Source organism: Gigantopelta aegis, chromosome 8, assembly GCF_016097555.1.
Source record: "Gigantopelta aegis isolate Gae_Host chromosome 8, Gae_host_genome, whole genome shotgun sequence".
Classification (NCBI taxonomy): domain Eukaryota; kingdom Metazoa; phylum Mollusca; class Gastropoda; order Neomphalida; family Peltospiridae; genus Gigantopelta; species Gigantopelta aegis.
Window position 1 is genome coordinate 77,584,057 of NC_054706.1, and position 20,715 is coordinate 77,604,771.

The following is a 20,715-nucleotide window of genomic DNA, read 5'->3' on the forward strand; positions in this document are numbered from 1 at the left end:
ATAGTGTAATAACACGTACAACACCCCTTCATACCGCCCTGACAACCAGACAAATATTAGTGAATATCAATAGTGTAATAACACGGACAACACCGCCTTCATACTGCCCTGACAACCAGACATAAACATTAATATCAGTAAATAACAATAGTGTAATAACACGTACAACACCGCCTTCATACCGCTCTGACAGTCAAACATAAACATTAATATCAATGAATATCAATAGTGTAATAACACGGACAACACCGCCTTCATACCGCCCTGACAACCAGACATAAACATTAATATCACTGAATATCAATAGTGTAATAACACGTACAACACCGCCTTCATACCACCCTGCCAGTCAAATATAAACATTAATATCAGTGAATATCAATAGTGTAATAACACGTACAACACCGCCTTCATACCGCCCTGACAGTCAAACATAAACATTAATATCAGTGAATATCAATAGTGTAATAACACGTACAACACCGCCTCCATGCCGCCCTGACAACCAGACAAATAAATATCAGTGAATATCAATAGTGTAATAACACGGACAACACCGCCTTCATGCCGCCCTGACAACGAGACAAACAAATATCAGTGAATATCAATAGTGTAATAACACGGACAACACCGCCTTCATACCGCCCTGACAACCAGACAAACAAATATCAGTGAATATGAATAGTGCAATAACACGTACAGCACCGGCTTCATACCGCCCTGATAACCAGACAAACAAATATCGGTGAATATCATTAGTATAATAACACGCATGCCATCCTAGCAACGACACATACTTCATGGATGTCACTGAATACCAACGGCGCATCCATGCCACTTTAGAAATCAAAGAGAAACGAACATACTGCTCAATATTAAGTGTTGTAAAACCTTAGAGTACCGCCTTCATGCCACCCTGACAAACATATACCAGTGCATATCCTCAGACTGAGAATGTGTGATCAAAGCTTGATGTAGTGCCGTGGACTAGTCATGATTCATTGGTGACATAAACAGATCGTGATGTTTCACTTACCAGAGCAGTGTATAGTGTACAGACCACGCCCACCGAGATGACGGAACCCCACAAGGAGAAACCAGTAACTGAAACAGTCAGAGAACAGAATATTAATACATGATACAAATGCAATGATCATCATCACAATTATTATGTATACCATTCATATATTACTAGAAAATCACACCAAACACCATATCAAGTGGACGGGCATAATACATGCATATAAAACAAACGAATATGCACAATGTAACGTAGTACAGACCAGGACCCTGTTTTACTAAGCGATTTTAGCAATCACTACCCTATGCACTTAAGGTGGTCTTAAAGCTAAGATCGCTTAGTCAAACGGGGACCTGATGAATTATAATTAACCCTAGCACTGCCGTGTCTACTATCACTGAGATACAAGATAGGAAGTAAATAGTCTTGTAATTTGATTTGTACTAGTATTAGTGTAGCGGGTGTCCTTGAAACATATGGGATGCCCCAAACAACATATGGATAACAAGTCGCGTGTGGTACATGGGTAGTCAAAGAACTTCCTTGTTATCCAGCATATCCATAATTGAACTGCCTATTTTCTGCAAGTTACTTCAAGGACGACGTGGTATATATATCTATGGTGTATTTAATCACTGAAAGGTTGTATGTAGCAGGATCGGCCACATATTAGATTATATTGTTTATGAGATTTCATTTTCGGTGTGTGTGCGTGTGTGCAACCTCTGCAAAAAATAATGCCGTGGAAAATAAATTAAATATAAATTAAACAAAAGTAAAGAGAATTAAAATATCCATGGCTATTGTAACGGAGACAGCCGTCTGCACATTAACTTTTGACCGGGTTCTGAAACAACTGGAGTAGCACTTTAATGATCGAAAGCCAGTGCATGGAGTAATTATTCAAGCAGTCGGTATTTTGTGAGTGAAGATAGGTTCAACAAAGTTCACAACACCAGCTACGGGTTAGGGCATCATCTTTTATTCATGTAAACATAATACACAATACTGACATCACGATCATTAATCATGTTAACATACATGTATATATATATATAATAATCAATTCGTGACCACCAATTATAATCATTGATTATAGAAAAGGGAAGATAATTTATAGTAAATAGGGTTATTTAAATGATTGTAATTATAATTATTATTTGACGTAATAAAGAGATATACTTAGCTTTATCATTAATGAGTTTATGAAAGAAAGGATATAAATTACAAGAGTATATTTAAAATTACAAATATATAAGTATTAGACTTAACCTGTAGCTTAACATACCATATGAATTACACGGTGCGCAATTTTGATTGAGGGAATTTGGCACAATTTTGAACGGTCGGTCGAAAGGTAAATGGCCGAGCTAATATAGGTTTTGATATTAGTGAATCGAGAGTATCGTTAATTTTAGACCTCTACGATGCTGTGGTGTCTGCCTAGGTTGCCCATAGGGCCCTTATAAAGGGCCTGACCGCTTCTGGTCGTGGCATCACCAAGTACCAAGTTATTACCAGCAGCAAGTATTGGGGGTTTGGGTGGGGGAGGCCGGGTGCATTGCAATTGTGTACTCGGAACCGGTATTCTTTTGTCCGGGCAGCAAGGGGAACTCACGACCTTAATAAAGAAGAACCTGTTAATCTGTCAAGACCTGCCTACAGTGACCAATGCTGTAATACATGATGTCAGCCTGGATCCAATGACGCCACCCATTCGTCAGCACGCTTATCGACTCAATCCAGACAAGCGTGCAGTTTTAAAATCAGAAATTGATTACATGGTGAAAAACAACATCATTGAACATTCCAGTAGTCAGTGGGCGTCACCCGTTATCCTCATACCCAAGGAAGATAAAAGTTTTCGAGTGTGCGCTGACCTGCGGTGCGTGAATCAGCTGATCAAAGCTGATGCGTATCCATTACCACGACTGGACGACTGTATCGACCGTGGCGGACATGCCAAGTGCATCACCAAATTGGACCTATTAAAAGGCTATTACGCCATTCCATTAACTGAAAAAGCCAAACAGGTTCTGGCGATTATTACGCCAGATGGACTATACCAGTTTCGTGTGATGCCCTTTGGTCTGAAAACAGCTCCTGCCATTTTCATGCGGATGATGAACACTAGTAGCAAACTTGTCAAATGTCAGTCTGTATCTCGACGACGTGGTACTTGCGACCAACACATGGGTGGAGCACATGGACACCCTAACCATAATATTTCAAAGACTGAACCGGGCCAATAATCAGAGGGTACTTCGATGGAGTCTCCTACTCCAAGAGTTTTCCCTTACTATACAACATATCAGTGGAGCCTCGAACGTGATTGCCGATGCACTTTCCAGAGGTTGAATCATGTGTGTTGGTGTTGACTTTGTGTATCATTGTAGTTTATTGCATACCAGAGACTTACAGACTGAGTGTGATTACTGGTAGTCAGTATATGTATTATGTATGTTATAACATGTTTGCCCGTATGCGTCGGTTAACGCACCATATGTTGAATAATAAATATTATATATGAATATTTCCATACTCTTAGAGTAGAGGAAATATCCTTTTTGAGGTGGGGGTGTGTGGCGGAGACAGCTGTCTGCACATTAACTTTTGACCGGGGTCTGAAACAACCGGAGTAGCACTGTAATGATCGAAAGCCAGTGCATGGAGTAATTATTCAAGAAGGTTCCCTTATTAGTTAGATGGTATCTGTATTATTGGTAGTTTTAGAGAATTAGTGTGGCCATTATTTCGCCACTCGTCCATAAATGGCAGGACTGCCAAAGATGGGACCCAGCTGCCAAAAATCCAAATAGGGGATATAAGCTGAGAGTTCGCTCTGTATAGGAACTTGGGTGGCAAGCACGTATAGATAGGTGGTGAAAACGCTGTCCGCTGGGCGAACTTCGTTAGTCCAGTGGACATAGGTAACTATGTTTTACTGCTCTGTAGTAACTGAAAGGTATTTTGTTGTGGCATTCAAGTATTATAATTATGTGTATTCTTGTTTTGCTTAGTGGGGGGAGGACAGCTGGTAATCTAAGTCAGACCGACTAAAGTAAACTGTAGGCGTCGCTTACCCAAAATATATATATATAGAGGTTATAATATCATGACCTGGTAAATTATAGGTCCTCTGAATATTGTATGTAGAGAAGACTGAAGATAATAATTAATTCTCACTATAGGTGGTAATCCTAATATCATGACCGGGTAAATTGTAGGTCCTCTGAATATTGGATGTAGGAAAGACTGAGGATAATAATTAATTATTCTAAGGTTGGGTGATGTTTTAACTGTGAGTGGTAGCTATATCCCTACTTGTCAAGTAATTAAGTTTACGTGTGGTGCTCAGCCTAGAGGTGGTGTGACACCGGTTTTAACAGGCCATGTAAGTGCTGTAACACTTGCCTGGTATTATATAATACATACTTGGAACTAAACTTGTGTTGTTGTCTTTCTAGTGAATTTAACGTTGGTTAATAGTAAATATAAATATATGTACGACCTTCTCCCCTGAATACCCCCAGAGCCAAGCCACTCGGGTAGAAAACTACCCGATACAGGGAGATCTATATATATAGGCTGGGATATTTGGGGAAATACTGTTCCATCCATTGCGGGCTTCTGATTCTGTTACCGGGGTGGTAGGAGCAGTTGCCGGTAACGACGTTAGAACCCCCGTGACAGCTATCTTCACAGTACTTCTTATTGCCGAGGGCAATTGTACGGGGTTCGTCTTAGCCCAGGTACTTTGCCGTTCAAAAGTTAGACGGACATTTGTACGGTTACGATCGCTCTCTGCTGTCAGAGATAACTGTTTAGCGAAAACACGGAATGGCTGCCTACCACCGGGTAGGCAAAGATTTCCGCTCTAATACAACATTAACCCTGTTTCACGTTGAATATACCTTTATATTGATCAGTATCAGTTCGTTGATAACAGTGCCCCCTTTCAATAATATTCTGGTTAAATACGTTTGTGCTGTGCTGTTTCTTCCTGTAGTGTGTGTATTCGTGATTAATATGTCACATATTTGTTATCACCGAACTCGAAAATAATCAATGTAAAGGTATTTCATGTCAAACATAGGATGATTGTTGTATTGGAACTGGGGTCTGCACGAGTACTCGGATACTCGGACACGGGCCGAGTCTAGCGAGACTCCAGTCCATTCAGACGACTCGATTACCCGTACAAGGTGCAATACAATGATCAACTATAATACAATGGACAATGTAGGACAATAATTTCAGAGGTAAAAAATCAACGATATAAAAAAAGGAAATGTTTCATTTAACGACGCGCTCAACACATTTTATTTACGGTTATATGGCGTCAGACATATGGTTAAGGACCACACAGATATTGAGAGAGTAAACCCGCTGTTGCCACTTCATTGGCTACTCTTCTCGATTAGCAGCAAGGGATCTTTTATATGCACCATCAAACAGACAGGGTAGTAAATACCACGGCCTTTGATATACCAGTCGTGGTGTACTGGCTGAAACGAGAAATAGCCCAATGGGCACACCGACGGGGGTCGATCCCAGACCGACAGCGCATCGAGCGAGCGCTTTACCACTGGGCTACGTTCCGCCTCCAACGATATAAGTTACACAATAATTATATTATCATGAGCTAGTTTCTTTTTTTAAACTGGCCGTCCGTCCGTCCGTCCGTCCGTCCGTCACAACACTGAACATATTAACCGGTTTCTAAATGCAATACAATGGCATGATTTGATATACATGTTCAGCGCTGGAATTAAGATGCATAATGCTATTTTACTTTATTCCTTAATCTCATCATCATCTAGTGTAAGTGTCGGGTACTCGGGGTCCGGGTCGAGGTTGGCCCTCAAGTACTCGAGTCCAATATTTTGGACTTGTGGAGGCCCTAATATTTGGAGCGGATATTTTTGCCTACCGTGTGGTAAGCAGCCATTGCGTGTTTTCACTATACAGTTATCTCTGACGGCAGAGAGGGATGACAACCGTCCACATGTACACCTAGCTCTCGAACGGCATACTACTCGGGCCAGGGTTGATTTGTGCGTGTGTGCGTGTGCACCTGTGTTTTAACAACCTAGGTATGACTGATATATGGTTGTCTCGAAGATTTTCAACAAAAAAAAAACTTCTTGAATATATCAAATTGAGGCAGCATGACCAGTACCTTCAAACGTGGAACAATAACATTGCATCATCGTCTAGAGGAAAAAATTATACAATTTTTAAAAATCAGCTAATTTGTTTTTAATACCTCACCATAATGCCTGAAAAACTATGGATCATTATTCTTAAATTCAGCACATCAAATCATTATCTCCCGATTGAAGTAGGACGGTGGAATAATACACCAGTAGAAAATAGGTTATGCACACTTTGTGATTCTAACGATATTGGTGATGAATATCATTATCTATTCACTTGTGCCTTCTTTACTAAGTCTCGAAAAACACTCCTAAAATAATATTATTATGTGAACCCCAGTACCCTAAAATTTAAAGAGTTAATGACTAGTAATAAAATAGGTGTCCTAAGAAAAGTCAGCAAATTAATTAAAGAAATTAATGATAAATTTAAAAGACCTTAGCTATTTGTATCAACATATACCACATCACTCGAGTTAAATATGTTCTATTATTATATCAAAGATATCCCTATTTTAATAAATCGAAATATACTACTACATGTATAACAAATTATATAATGAACTTCAATTATTCTACTATAACACATTCGTAATTCACATGAAACATATCGTATACCCTCAAATAATTCGGAATATTTTGAAATTATTTTCAAATCACTGGCATGATTCTGCAAGTAAGGTTTTGATTGGTGGACATGAGCTCCAACTGGCTGCTGGTAGATCCACATGTAATAGTGGAGCTAATTTTAATTAGATTGATTGTCTACAATACCTAATATTTTTGACTTATTGTATATATGTGTAACCAGGGGTTGTTTTGTATAATTTATAATAATAATAATTTATCATATATTATAGTACAATTGCACTATTATGAATGCACCATATTAAAGTCTGTATATTAATAAACATACATTTCACTTTATTACAGGTTTTACACTTTAATTATTAAGTGTTACGACTGGCTGCATTGTATTCTTAATGGTATAGTCAGTTTATGGATTGGTCAGCTGTGTTACTATTTTGGGAAGTTGGGTGTTGTCAGTTACACGTGAAGTATTTATATAATTTAACTATTCATATACTATATTATTTACTATTTAATGTTCTCCTGTAAACCCTGTCCTGTCTTGTCACATATTATATTATGTAATTATTCATGTTTTCCCATATGCCGTTGCCTAACGGCCTGGGTGTAATAAAGTTCTGTTCTGGGCCCGTGCTTATAAAACTTAAAGTCTAGACTTTAATAAAGTCCAGACTTTAACGTAATGCTATTTGAATGACGTTGCCATGACGTTAAAGTCTGGACTTTATTAAAGTCTAGACTTTAAGGTTTATAAGCACGGGGCCAGTTCTGTTCTGATGTGTGCACTCGTGTTTGTGGTGTTTGTGCATGCGCCCCTGCGTATGTGTGTGTGTGTGTGCTCGTGTTCGTGTGTGCATGTATACCCGTCTATACAGAAAAGACGTGTTATTTGCCAGCCATGAGTACCTAGCAATATGCATATCGTGAGTGCGTACCAGTGTTGGTGTCATATCAAGGCTGCACTGTTACGGTGTGTGGTTTTCAATAACAGCTTGTTGATTTATTTCCCCTCCGCTGTACCGTCTCTAAATCACTAGGAGAATGCAAGGCGCTTTTTTTTTTTCATTTTTAAATATTCGTTTCAGTTATGTGACACGATAATAAAATCTTTGCTAGCCGGATTACTTTGAAACCTGTTTGTGAGATTATCACTATGTAGTCAAGCCAAATATAGCAGAGAATGTCATGTGATTTGGGCTGCTTTTGTGAATTTTGATGCACGAGTGCATGGTTTCTTTCATAACACTACGTTCTACAAACTAGGAAATAATTTCAATATGCCAGTCATGCAGCACTGGTTGGCGTATGTTTCTAACAAGTACTAAACCATGCGTCAGATATAACTGTCGTGTCTACACAAAAATCACTTTCTACCTCTTCCAAGTAAAAAATAAACTTTACTTACTTGCTACGTGTGTTCTTGTGGTTGTTTTCATTTTGTTGTTGTTGTCAGTTATCTTTATTTTGTTGTTGTTGTTGTTGTTATTGTTGTTGTTGTTGTTAATGATGATGATTAGTGTTTTGTTTGTTTTGGGGTTGTTATATAAAAAAAATAATACACATTATATGGAGTTTAAAAGTCAGACTTTCTTAATTTCAAATTGTCAGGCTCCATAAGAGAAATCGGTCGACAAAATAAGAAACACAAACTTCTAATAAAAACACAAACCTAAAATGGAATTATGACTTTAATGGAGACTTTTGACTTTCTTTCATGTACCATGTTTTCTTAAGAGGAATGGCGTCATCAACTTAGTCTAATTTTAAGTGTATATTTACATGTACAGTTAGTATTTTGAAATCAAATGAACTGTAACAGTAAACGGTTTTGGATTTACCGCTTAGTAATTTGTCAACAATTAGTAATCAAATAATTAGTGATAAAAGTTTGTTTTGTTTAACGACACCTCTAGAGCACATTGATTTATTAACCATCTGCTATTGGTTGGCAAACATTTCGCAATTTTCACATAGTCTTAGAGAGGAAACCCATAAATGTTTTCCGTTAGTAGCAAAGGATCTTTTATATCAACCATCCCACAGACAGGACAGCACATACCACGGTATTTGACACACCAGTCGTGGTGCACTGGCTAGAAGGAGAAATAGTCCAAATGGACCCACCGACGGTGGTCGATCCTAAACCGACGGCGCATCAGGCGAGCGCTTTACAGCCCTAATTAGTACTAAAAGTACCAAACGTGTTTATCTACAAAGAAGGGGGTTTATCTATATGTGACAATGGCCTTGGTTCTCTTTTCAAGCACCCAACCACATCCATATCGTGTTTCATCAATGCGTAATGCTACAGTCACATATCCACCGGGCCCCGTACACATTTTTCTCCCTATAGCGAGGAATGAACGCCAAGGCGCCCGCACCCTTGAGATTTTGCAAATTTTTCCTGAAATTTGGGTCCGTACGGGCGCCTTATCCCAAATCGGTGGATATGTGACTGTAGCATGAAGAAGATTAAAATTGTCTAAAGCAAGTATAAAACAGTATATAAAAATAAATAAAAATACTATTTTAAAATAGTTATTTTCTGTGATGGTTACAACTCGGTGGACCTCCGTAGCACTTTGTTATTTTTCATTATTATAATTATAGTAACAGTTCTGCATATGGTATACGATCATTTATAGAACACTTATTAACAGCTATATGATGCCGTGCTCTGTCTTCAGGGTGTATAACTGCACTTGTTTGTATTCAACCTATACAGCTGGGGTGGGCGTTTTAAGGCGGGTTTGGCGGAGGGATGTTGGTTTTTCGTTTATGTTTTTGTGCGGGTTGTGGAGGGAATTTTTTTTTGGATTTTTGGTGACGAATTTTTTTTTTTGGGGGGGGGTTGTTGTTGTTGTTGATGCTGTTGTTGTTGCTGCTGCTGTTGTTGTTGTTAGTTTGCATGTTACTAATCCGATAAAATGTATTTCAAAAATTTGATAGCGTAATGTCTCTCTCGATGTTGTAAGCAGAATTTGTGCAATTAACAGGCGTGTAAAAATAAACGGTGGTGTGCAACCTTTAGTTAGACTATAAAAGTGCATACAGGTTCCGCTGGTGTTTGGAGATGTTTCTCTTTTATTTGTATGCTCCGAATTCTGCCCACAGTAAATATTGAATGTCAAGCTTAATTGTATGGCTGAGAGATAATATGACCGTTGCACTGCACAATGTCTTCAAATTTCTCAAACCAAGTCTGGGCGGGATGTTGTTACCTGTTACCTGAGTGGTATGACTTGCACTGGCATTGTTCTAGTCTCCCATGCCTGGTGAACGACGTGATCGGTTTACAGTTTAGTACTCTACAAACATGACGGGGCTGTGTATTAGCTCAGTGGTAGAGCGCTCGCTTGAGGTGCGATAGGTCGCAGGCTCAAGTATCATCGTTGCACTTATATTTTTCACACGGCTGGTATAATCAAGGTACTGTCCTGTCAATGAGAAAGTACATAACAAAAGGTATTTTGCTGTTTTAAGTAAGGAGTAGCCCATGTGTCGGCAGAAGGTTTCGTTTCTGTCCCTATTGATCAACTGTCGGAATACCCTAACATTAGACTCCAGACAGCCGTTTTGAGGAGTCATTTTAAAACACTTGATCATCCTCTTTAAATTATTTTTCACTGATGCCCGTAGTAGGATAAATAGGTTTTACAATTTAAAGCCGGGCTCATACCTCTGCGATTCTGTCGTACCATAAATGTACGATGAATTTTTATTAAATCGGCCGACATTGCAATTATGTGATGTACTTTACGATGCGATTTTTGTCGAAGTAGGGTCTGCCGTACAATGAAATCAGTGTCGGGGGAAGTCTGGCATGTCGCCAGATGAAATCAGAATCTTGAAGATATAATGCCGGGAACTATATTCGTCGGGCCGACTTTGAAGACTTACGATAAAATTATAATCTTAAAGATATGATATCGGGAACTACATTCATCTGGCCGACTTTGCAAACCTATGATGAAATCAGAATCTTGAAGATATGATGACGGGAACGACATTAGTCTAGCAGACTTTGCAAACCTACGATGAACCTATGGACAGCTTCCGATTTATCTCGCCCCCCCCCCCCCCCCCCCCCCCGAACCCTCGACCTTTGTTAAATGACTGAATCGCGATGATATGTGTTCAGCGTACTAGCCACCGAAACCTGCCATAGGCACTTGATGACAGGATAATTTAATGATTCTCAATATATCACAATGTACCACCCCCCCCCCCCCCCCACCCCCCCAAAAAAAAAGAAGAGAAAAGAACCCACTAAGGCACGCACTAGCCTACATACAAACCCCTAAAATTATTGCTATGGTCAAAGAGAAAGAAAGAAAAGAAGACAGATAATAATAACAATACAAGTAGTATAATTGTATCATGGAATTTAAAATATAATGAATATTTACAATAATTATCAGAAAGCTAGTTTTATTTCCAAAAATTAGCATCTTAACCACTAGCACGTATCCTATATTGTTACAAGCATTTTCCCAACACTGAACACAAAAATATAAATTTGAAAACAGACTTGAAATAATTGAAAAATAATTAATTAAACTTTTTAAATCTCTAAACTGGTTTATAAAGATGCAATAAAATGTCAAATGTAGATATTATACAAAGTAATTAAAGAAACTTACTTTGTCAAACTCGGGTATATAATAATAGAAAAGGCAAGCAACTTGGGAATCATCTAGGACGGAAGTGACATTTAATATTCCAGGTCAACCAATGGGATATTTTTTGTCAGCACCGTCAGATCAACGTAAAGATGAATAGAATTATTTGATAATGTGTTGCTTTATAACCTAATTTAGTCTATATTTTTATACTGGTGTTTTTATTGGAAATACCGTGAAATGCCACAACAGCGTTAATTTATTTTCAGTATTCCGCATTAATTAATGTTAGGCAAAAAATAATATAACAATACTGTTTCTTTAATTTGTAGTTTACTTTCTCATTTATTTATTTGCGAGTGTGTGTGTGTGTGTGTGTGTGTGTGTGTGTGTGTGTGTGTGTCATTGCAAAAATTATCATTATCATTTCCATTAGTAGTATTATAATTATTAGCATTGTTAGCATTTATTCAAAATCACCCCATCGAAAACCGTCCCGTTTTACGTCCGTGTTGGGGGGGGGGGGGGGGGTTGTTAAAAGGTGCATATAGGCCTTAAGGATTATGTTTTGATTACGTTCACAAATCAAGAATCGATGAACCATTACGAAAATATTGCGGGGGAAATGCACTGCGGAGCAGGGTGACTCTGAATAAAAACTATATATATCGGTAGTAAATCTTAAGGCAAAGATGAATTTTACTTGGCATGATTTTCATCGATATAGAAAATAGATACTTGAAATAAGTAACTACATATCGTAAGGCAGTGCTAAAAACCATTGTACGGCGTGTACTTGTTTATATTTTTATATTAATATTTATTTTGTGCTAGGTCAAAGAAATAAAATAATAAAAAGTAAATAAAATATATTTTTAAAATGTGTGTGTGTGTGCGTGTGTGTCAAAACTTCAGATTGTGTGCGTACGTACTTTATGGATGGCCCCTGAATGGAAATCTTGTTTAATGCATTAGTGTAGTACCATGAACATGTTTGGTAGCTTTTAATTTTTTTTATAATGTTATACTTTTCGATATTTCAATGAAAATTACATAATTGTTTCATTTGCATATTGACATTTATTTACATTGTCATTTATACTGTCTTGACACGACTGGTATATCAAAGGCCGTGGTATGTACTACCTGTCTGTGGGATGGTGCATATAAAAGATCACTTGTTGCTATTCGAAAAGAGTAGCCCATGGAGTGACGACAATAGGTTTCCTCTCTCATTATCTGTGTGATTCTTAACCATATGTTTGACGCCATATAACTGTAAATAAAATGTGTTGAGTGCGTCGTTAAATAAAACATTTCTTTCTTTCTTTCTTTCTTTCTTTCTTATACTGTCTTGAAATATATAATGTTTAAATGTCTAATAATAGTCTTTATCGGAATACATTAAAAGAAGTAAATAGACATTCATTTATTTGGTGTGTTTATATTTTGTCATGGTGGTAGAGTGCCAGTGTAGTGTCTGTAACCACCCTTTGTTGACAGATGAAAAACAGTTATAATGTTTTTGTCAGTGATATTTGCTGAACAAAAGTTTGGACTTTATACATTAGATAAATGAGTACCACAATTAAAACTTTTTGGATACATGTTGAAGTGAATGGTACCCTTTATTGTAAAACAAAAAGCCATATAGTTTTATAAAGAAATGCATTTAAACTGATTTCTTCGTATCAACAAGTACTAGATAATTTCCAAGTATATTTGGTAGAAAGTTGCATTATCCTATGAAAGGAGAGGGACATAGGCATGTGGTAAAGCGGTCGGTCTAGCATTGATCCCTCTCTGTGAGCCCATTGGATTTTTTCTCATTCTGGCCATTTTTTATATGCAGTTTAGAAAATAATCTGCTCAGAATTGAATAACTTGCAGTAAAGTACAGTGTGAAATAAGGAATTTCCTGGGGCAGGAATATAAATTATTTTGCAGGGCCATACGTAGCTAGGATTTTGTGTATGTGTTGGGGGAAAATGAATTATTGGACCCATTACTCTATTTCTCGTTCCAGCCAGTGCACCACGACTGGTATATAAAACGCCGTGGCATATGTCTATGTGGTGGTGCATATAAAAATATCCCTTGCTACTAATGGAAAAATGTAGCGGATTTCCTCTCTAAGACTCAGACTCAAAATTAAAAGTTTGACATCCAACAACCGATGATTAACAAATCAATGTGCTCCAGTGGGTGTTGTTAAAAAAATGTATTATTCACCCTACACATAAATAACACTTTATAGGGGGTGGGGTCAAATCATGCTCGCCCAGAAAAAAAAATTGCTTGAGGATAGGTTCGACCTCGAAACCCTTGTGCACACGCGCCTGCGTCAGATGTAGCTAGAGCAAAACAGATGCGTGATTTCCTTTTTCGTGAGTACAACAATTATATACACCAGTGAACAGATTTATTAATTTTTTCAAGATCAAATATTTAAAACTATACCCTCACCCTGCTAAGCTTTAGTCTGTCGTCTGCTTCTTTCTATTCAACATTAACTCCGTGATTAGGGCCTAATTAATACCATGATAGAAAATTATTTTGCATTATTTTGATTTACGGTATATATTACAAATATTAACAGAACATGTAATTTGAAAGTTATTGTCAATATACATTTTTTTTTTTTTTTTTTTAATATTATTTTTTTGTTTTATTCCAGTACTAATGTCGCTACACCTGTTCGGTATTTTTGGCAACTTCTGTTTACTTTTTGGTATTTTTGGCAACTTCTGTTTACTTTTTGGTATTTTGTACGATCTTTTTCCGGCGTTATTTATTTAATTTTTGATTGGTTGACCTGAAAGGTTAAACTTTACTTCCGTCCGAGATGGTTGGAGTTGCAAACCTTGTTCTTTTTATGGTCCTAATGAAGTGTTTTTAATAACTGATTATATCAACGTCATAAGGTATTTTTAAAGAAGCATATCCCGCAAATTAAGCTATAAAATCAATTTTTTATTTATTTTTACATTTGTCTCATGTAGTTTCGTGTTTTAAAATTTGCATTATGGGTGGGGTAAAATCCTCACTTCGTCCTGGCCGGGAATAAAACGCGAACAAAAACGCGTAGGATAGGGTGCTGTTAAAACAAAATAAAACAAAACAAAAGTTTTACTGAATGTTTGTCGGACATTGAGGGGGAGGGGCCTGCTATTTTATTTAGAAACAATAGTAGACATTTATGGATTGCAACAGGTTTTCGATCACAGTGGCTAACTCAATGCAGTAACTACCGTGACCGTATCATATAAGTACTAGTGTCATTGGGAAATGGTTTATTATCCTGTCATCATGTACCTATGAACGCTGCACCACGCAGAGCTGTAGGTACTCCAAGGTCTTTGTAATTCTGTTAGGGGGGATTCAAGTTGTATATATCGTTTATATGCAAATAGGTCATGCATTGTGCGTTTTTGTAAGACTTGACACAGAGACTAGCTTTTATGATAGTGCATCGGTACAGTCAACAAAACATGATCTTACTGAGCAACCAGTTTTGGAGTGTCAATAGCGGCCACATACTTAAGCTTGTATCATATTATATTGTTAGATGAACTTAGTTATTATAGTATTCATGTCGCCTGTTAAAGTGCTATCTTAAAATTACATTGCCTTATTTCCAGTACAAATGAATGAATCCCCACATATAGTATATGTTTCGTATAAATAATTCGGAAATGTCCAACTTGTAACGTGCTTATAACTAGGTTTCTGTCATCAAATCTGACGAAATCGGAGTATCCACAAAATCTGAGAGGACTTTCAGAGAAATGATTTGCAAAAAGACAACAAATTTCTCGGCAATATCCGCTTGGAATAACGTTATGGAGTGTTTTCTTCAATTGAACGCACCCAATTCCGTCGGCCGTCCTAAGATTCTCAAAAGATATACACAATTATATTAGTAAATTAAATTATTTGGAGTTATTTTATGGGCGCTTAGCTGTGTTCGACAAATGTTTGAGAAAGTCACTAGCCCTCACATCTGCCGTGGCTAGTGCCCTGTGTATTGTAGTAATACAGTCGACAATTTCCACTAAGAAGAAGTGTTTTATTTAACGACGCACTCAGCACATTTTATTTACGGTTATATGGCGTCAGACATATGGTCAAGGTCCACACAGATTTTGAGAGGAAACCCGCTGTCGCCACTACATGGGCTACTCTTCCGATTGGCAGCAAGGGATCTTTTATTTGCGCTTCCCACAGGCAGGATAGCACAAACCATGGCCTTTGTTGAACCAGTTATGGATCACTGGTCGGTGCAAGTGGTTTACACCTACCCATTGAGCCTTGCGGAGCACTCACTCAGGGTTTGGAGTCGGTATCTGGATTAAAAATCCCATTCCTCGACTGGGATCCGAACCCAGTACCTACCAGCCTGTAGACCGATGGCCTGCCACGACGCCACCGAGGCCGGTATAATTTCCACTAGCCCAGAACACAAATTCTCTAGCCACGACCGGGGACTAGTGGATTTGTAGAGCCCTGCATGTAGTTGAGGGTATACGGTTTATATATCCAAGTAAAAGTTAATAATTGTGGCGGGACGCCTACACGACGCAACTTCGAGATAGCACCTTTAAGACGAGTAACTTGTCAAAAGACGAGATCAGCAGGTTTATCTGTTTTGAGCTGCACAAGGGTGTATTTCGAGTGTTTTTGTAAATCAATATCCGGTGTTTCGTTGTATAAAATGTAAACAGTGTTCAGTGCACAATAGTGAATATAACTGCTTATGCAGTAATAGTGAAAACCTTCAGTAATATTCAATCCAGGCTTACAAACATTGTCAAGTGGCAGACAAGTGCTTAGGAAAATGTCAATCATTAAGAGAAACATATCTCAAGCAAGACAGACATGACTGTTTTCATATGCAGTAAGATAAACGGGCGTATATGAGTACTAAGGAAAGCGTTCTTATATATATTTATTTACCATTGTGTGATACTCCATAGCCGATATATATTTTGTGCTGGGGTGTCGTTAAACATTCATTCATTCATGTATACTGGTGAGGAGAAATAAGGGACCACGCCAACATTAATAACCGGCCTCGGTGGTGTCGTGGTTAAGCGATCGGACATAAGGCTGGTAGGTACTGGGTTCGCAGCCGGTGCTGGCTCCCACCCAGAGCGAGTTTCAACGACTCAATGGGTAGGTGTATGACCACTACACCCTCTTGTCTCTCAGTAACCACTAACAACTAACCAACTGTCCTAAACAGACAGCCCCGATAGCTGAGGTGTGTACCCGGGACAGCGTGCTTGAACCTTGATTGGATATAAGCACGAAAATAAGTTGAACTGAAATGAAATAAGGGCAAGGCAATCAACGTCCTCGTTGTTAGTGTCATGATGTCAGCCAGGTCAGCCATGTCAACCACATCATTAGCAGTCAATTCCAAATTACCTGATATTCTGTTTACATTAATTCTTTGTAATTTGCTCTTCTATACCAGGTGTGCTATTCTTTTCTTTTTTTTTCTCTCTTTTTTTGTCTCAGTATAATATATTAAGCGAAAAGCGCTTGTGATAAGAGACAATCGCTTAAATTACGAAAACCTCAGTTATGTAAGAGTAAATCGCGTATATTAAGAGAAAGTGACTTGTATAAAGAGAATCACACAGTGTGGTAGGAGAAATAAATTATATTGGGAGACCCTCGCAGGTATCACGAGATAACTCGCCTGTGTCAAGAGATAACTCGCTTGTGTCAAGAGAAATAGAGAATACTACATGAGTGGCCGTTGAATACCATTTATTTTATCAGTTGTTTTAAAACAAAACATTCTGATCGAGCGAAAACGAGTTGGATATGTTTTTAAACATATAAATATATAAGATAAATGGTATCTATCGGACACAAATGTAGTATTCCATTTCTTACGTATCCTTAAAAACAGGTTTAAATAAATGTAAACGGTTGAAAAAAACACACAAAAAACCCCCACGTATTTACGGCACTGGCGCTGCAGTTAACTTACGAGTCACACAGCAATCAATTTCAGGTTAACTTACACGTCACAGAACAATCAATTTTCGGACGTCCTTATTTTATTGGCTGGTATGGCTCTGGTGACAGGGTCATCACCGTGAAGCAGCCAGTCACAAGTCTGAGAAATGATCTCGAAAATAGTATGTTGGTGAAGATATTGATCTATAACGGGTCATCTCTTACATGGGGGTTTAAGAAAATCCCTTGCACCAAGAGAAACTCACTTGAGCCAGAGAAATGCACCTGTACCAAGAGAAACTCACCTGCACCAAGAGAAACTCACCTGCATTAAGAGCCAGAGAAGGCGCATATAGCACAATGGCCATGTAGAGTAACTGAAAAGAAAAGGTCTATAGTTACATCTCACTTATGTAACTTTCTGTAAAACGCTATTGAAGTTATTCACATAATTATTTGGATGATGTACTTAATTCCACTGTAACCTAAATAGAAAACTGGCGGGGGGTGGGGGGAGTCCAGGAAAAGCATGCAGGGGTATCTAACATTAATGTGGGTAGAAATGTACTTAATATATTGGGTTTTGTCGAATGGTGGGGGTGGGTCAACAATTGTTATTTCATTGATGTCAATCCTACTCTCGGCTCTATCCTGGTAGCAGATCTGAGTTTAACCAACGATATCTCGCGTCAGGTGATGTTTCGTACAATATGTAGTTAAAGGAATATTTCTTTAATGGCATCTCAGAATATTTTTAATTTCGTCAATTTAATGTCTAACACATAGTGGCCTTGACATTTGATATATATTGAGTAATATAGGAATATTATAGGTATGGGTTCTTGTAATAGTGTGTCATTCTTCTTCCCCTATTAGTATGCGACCTACGTAAAGTAACCGTCTTGTAACTTATCTATTGGAATTGCTCAGTCTAGTAGACCATGAAATTGCAAATACATTTTTCAAATGGGAACATGAATTTTTTCCCTTTATTAAACGTAAGTATGTTTTGCAAGGTAAAGGAACGTCTTTATGTTACAATGTGTTTAACAAATCTCGTTATTCGTGTTTAATATGAACGTGACTACTGGACAACGCGACGCATGCGCGCTACTCACCATTTGGACGGAGAAAGTTACCGATCCCATTGTTCTCACTCCTTTGCTGAATCTTCGTTCGAGGTACTGCAACAGAAATAGTTTAAATAGTTTACATCAGTCGAAGTCGAACTACCGGTTAGTGTTTCAATGGATGGTCGTCTAAGAACACTAATTGTTCCGAATATGTTGGCCTGAAAACCTTTTGCCATGATCTTAAAAACATGGGGTGATGTCAAAATGATGCTGTAGGTTCGGATTTCCCGACCTCTTAACATTATTGAATAATCTCCAAACATCATAGCTGAGTTCAGCCAAACCAAATCATATATGTTATTTCGATCATTTTTTACTCGTAATATTAGTTGTAATCCATGTAAAAATGGAGCACTATATTGCTGTTGGTAGTAATCCATATATGAATAAACGTTGTTATTAAGATTCGGGCATTTTCATTTAATTTGGGTAAAACTCAACCTGAATAGGTTGTTATGCTTGTGGAACAGACAACGGCTAGTAATTAAATATTATATATATATTTTTTAATGAGGATGGGAGTCAAAGTTATGCTGTAGGCTAGTGTTTCCAGACCTCAATATTACTCCATAATCCGCAAACATCATGGCTGAGTTCAGCCAGAGCAAGCAGTGAAACATTCGCTAGACTGGTTTATGCGCTTCACGTTAAATCAAATGACCACATCGGAACCAGTCAAATAGTTCTCGAACGTAAGCGTCGTTCGCTATCGATGAATACGGGACAGATTTAATGTTGCTCAATCTTATCAGTCTCCTAGATTTTTACTACATCCCGTTTGACAACACGAAAGTCTGGCCGTTGTTCTCAATACGAGTGTTTGTCAGTCCGTGACATAATAGGTGTTGATGAGTCACATGCTGCACCCTTTCTTATCAGCGATTATAAAAAGCACAATAAAACACCTACCTAAGTAGCTGGGGCCTAATTCACTAAACTCACTTAAAGACTTGCAAAGAGGATACTTTGTTGTCTAGCAGAGCCTAAGAGACCTTTCTGAATTAGGCCCCTGGTAGGTAAAGGGAATGCAGACGTTTTTAAAATGTACCTGCCGATAAAGCTTTCTAATTTTTTTTTTTTTTTTTTGACGTGCCGCTTCACTGTACAGGCTACGATCGATCTTAATGATGAGCTGTAAGACCACTTTACCAACCTCTCTCTCTCTCTCTCTCTCTCTCACTCACTAACCACTAGCAACTAAGCATTATCCCTTGTTCTGGACAAATCCCGGATAGCTGAGGTATGTGCCGAGGACAGCGTGTTTAAATCATAATTGGATATAAGCAGGACACTCATTTCAAATGAAATAAAACTTATTTCCGCGACAGTGTATTTTATTGATGATTAAGATTGTCTATCCCACCCCCCCCCTCTCTCTCTCTCTCTCTCTCTCTCTCTCTCTCTCTCTCTCTCTCTCTCTCTCTCTCTCTCTCTCTCTCTCTCTCTCTCTCTCAACTATCTGATATATATATCTGTCCATGACAAGGTGTAGTGGTTAGTGAGAGAGACGTCGGTTTATATGATTTTATATCTTCACACTGAGTCGTTAAAACTAACTCTGCGTTGAAGCAAGTACCGAGAAAGAAAAATGATTATTAATTTTGTTTAACGACACCTGAACACATTTCCTTCTAAGGCTACGGCTATCATTTCGACATTCTCTCTATTGAGAGCGGAGGCCCACAGCCGCCACACAGGAAAGGATCCATCTCACAGACAGGACATGACAGTACATACCACGGCTTTGATGTCAGTCGTTAGGCACTGGTTAGAACGGGACAAACACCGAGTTTATTGAGGGAGATCGCTCCTTATCAGGCGAGTGCTCTACCACTGACCCTATACCCTGCGTCCACCACCCACCCCTCCAACCCCCACGCCACCACACACCCACCCCAACCCATCCGCCGGTACTGGTATGAGAACCTAGCTTGTACTAGCTTTATTACGGCCATTGGCTTGACAAAGTCACCATATCCGGTGCAGCAGACAGTTCAACTGAATACCCGTTATATACAATTACCGCACATAATTATAATGTAGCATATCAGTGAAAACAGGTACACACGAAAAGTGCACCGACGGAGGTAGGTTAGATATATGTGTCGTTAATAATATGTGCGATCACGTGTCTTTGTCACATGTAGCTGTAAGAGCGGTTAAAGAAGCCCAGACTGTCAAACTGTCCCGAGTCGCATGTAGCTGCAAGAGCGGTT

General features: G+C 38.4%; 1 protein-coding gene across 3 annotated transcripts in view; it reads right to left on the minus strand.

Moving 5' to 3' along the window:
- The window catches only part of LOC121378596 (sodium-coupled monocarboxylate transporter 1-like), a 62,658-nt gene that overhangs the window by 37,803 nt on the left and 4,140 nt on the right, over positions 1 to 20,715 (minus strand). For 2 of the 3 annotated variants that reach the window (XM_041506852.1, XM_041506854.1), the window contains exons 2-4: positions 18,485 to 18,550; positions 17,692 to 17,743; positions 1,037 to 1,104 (exon numbers count right to left, since the gene is read on the minus strand). In XM_041506852.1, coding sequence (XP_041362786.1) covers positions 1,037 to 1,104; positions 17,692 to 17,743; positions 18,485 to 18,550 — 186 coding nt within the window. Of the gene's footprint in view, positions 1 to 1,036; positions 1,105 to 17,691; positions 17,744 to 18,484; positions 18,551 to 19,054; positions 19,256 to 20,715 lie in introns of those variants that run through there. The other variant, XM_041506853.1, reaches the window with a different exon arrangement.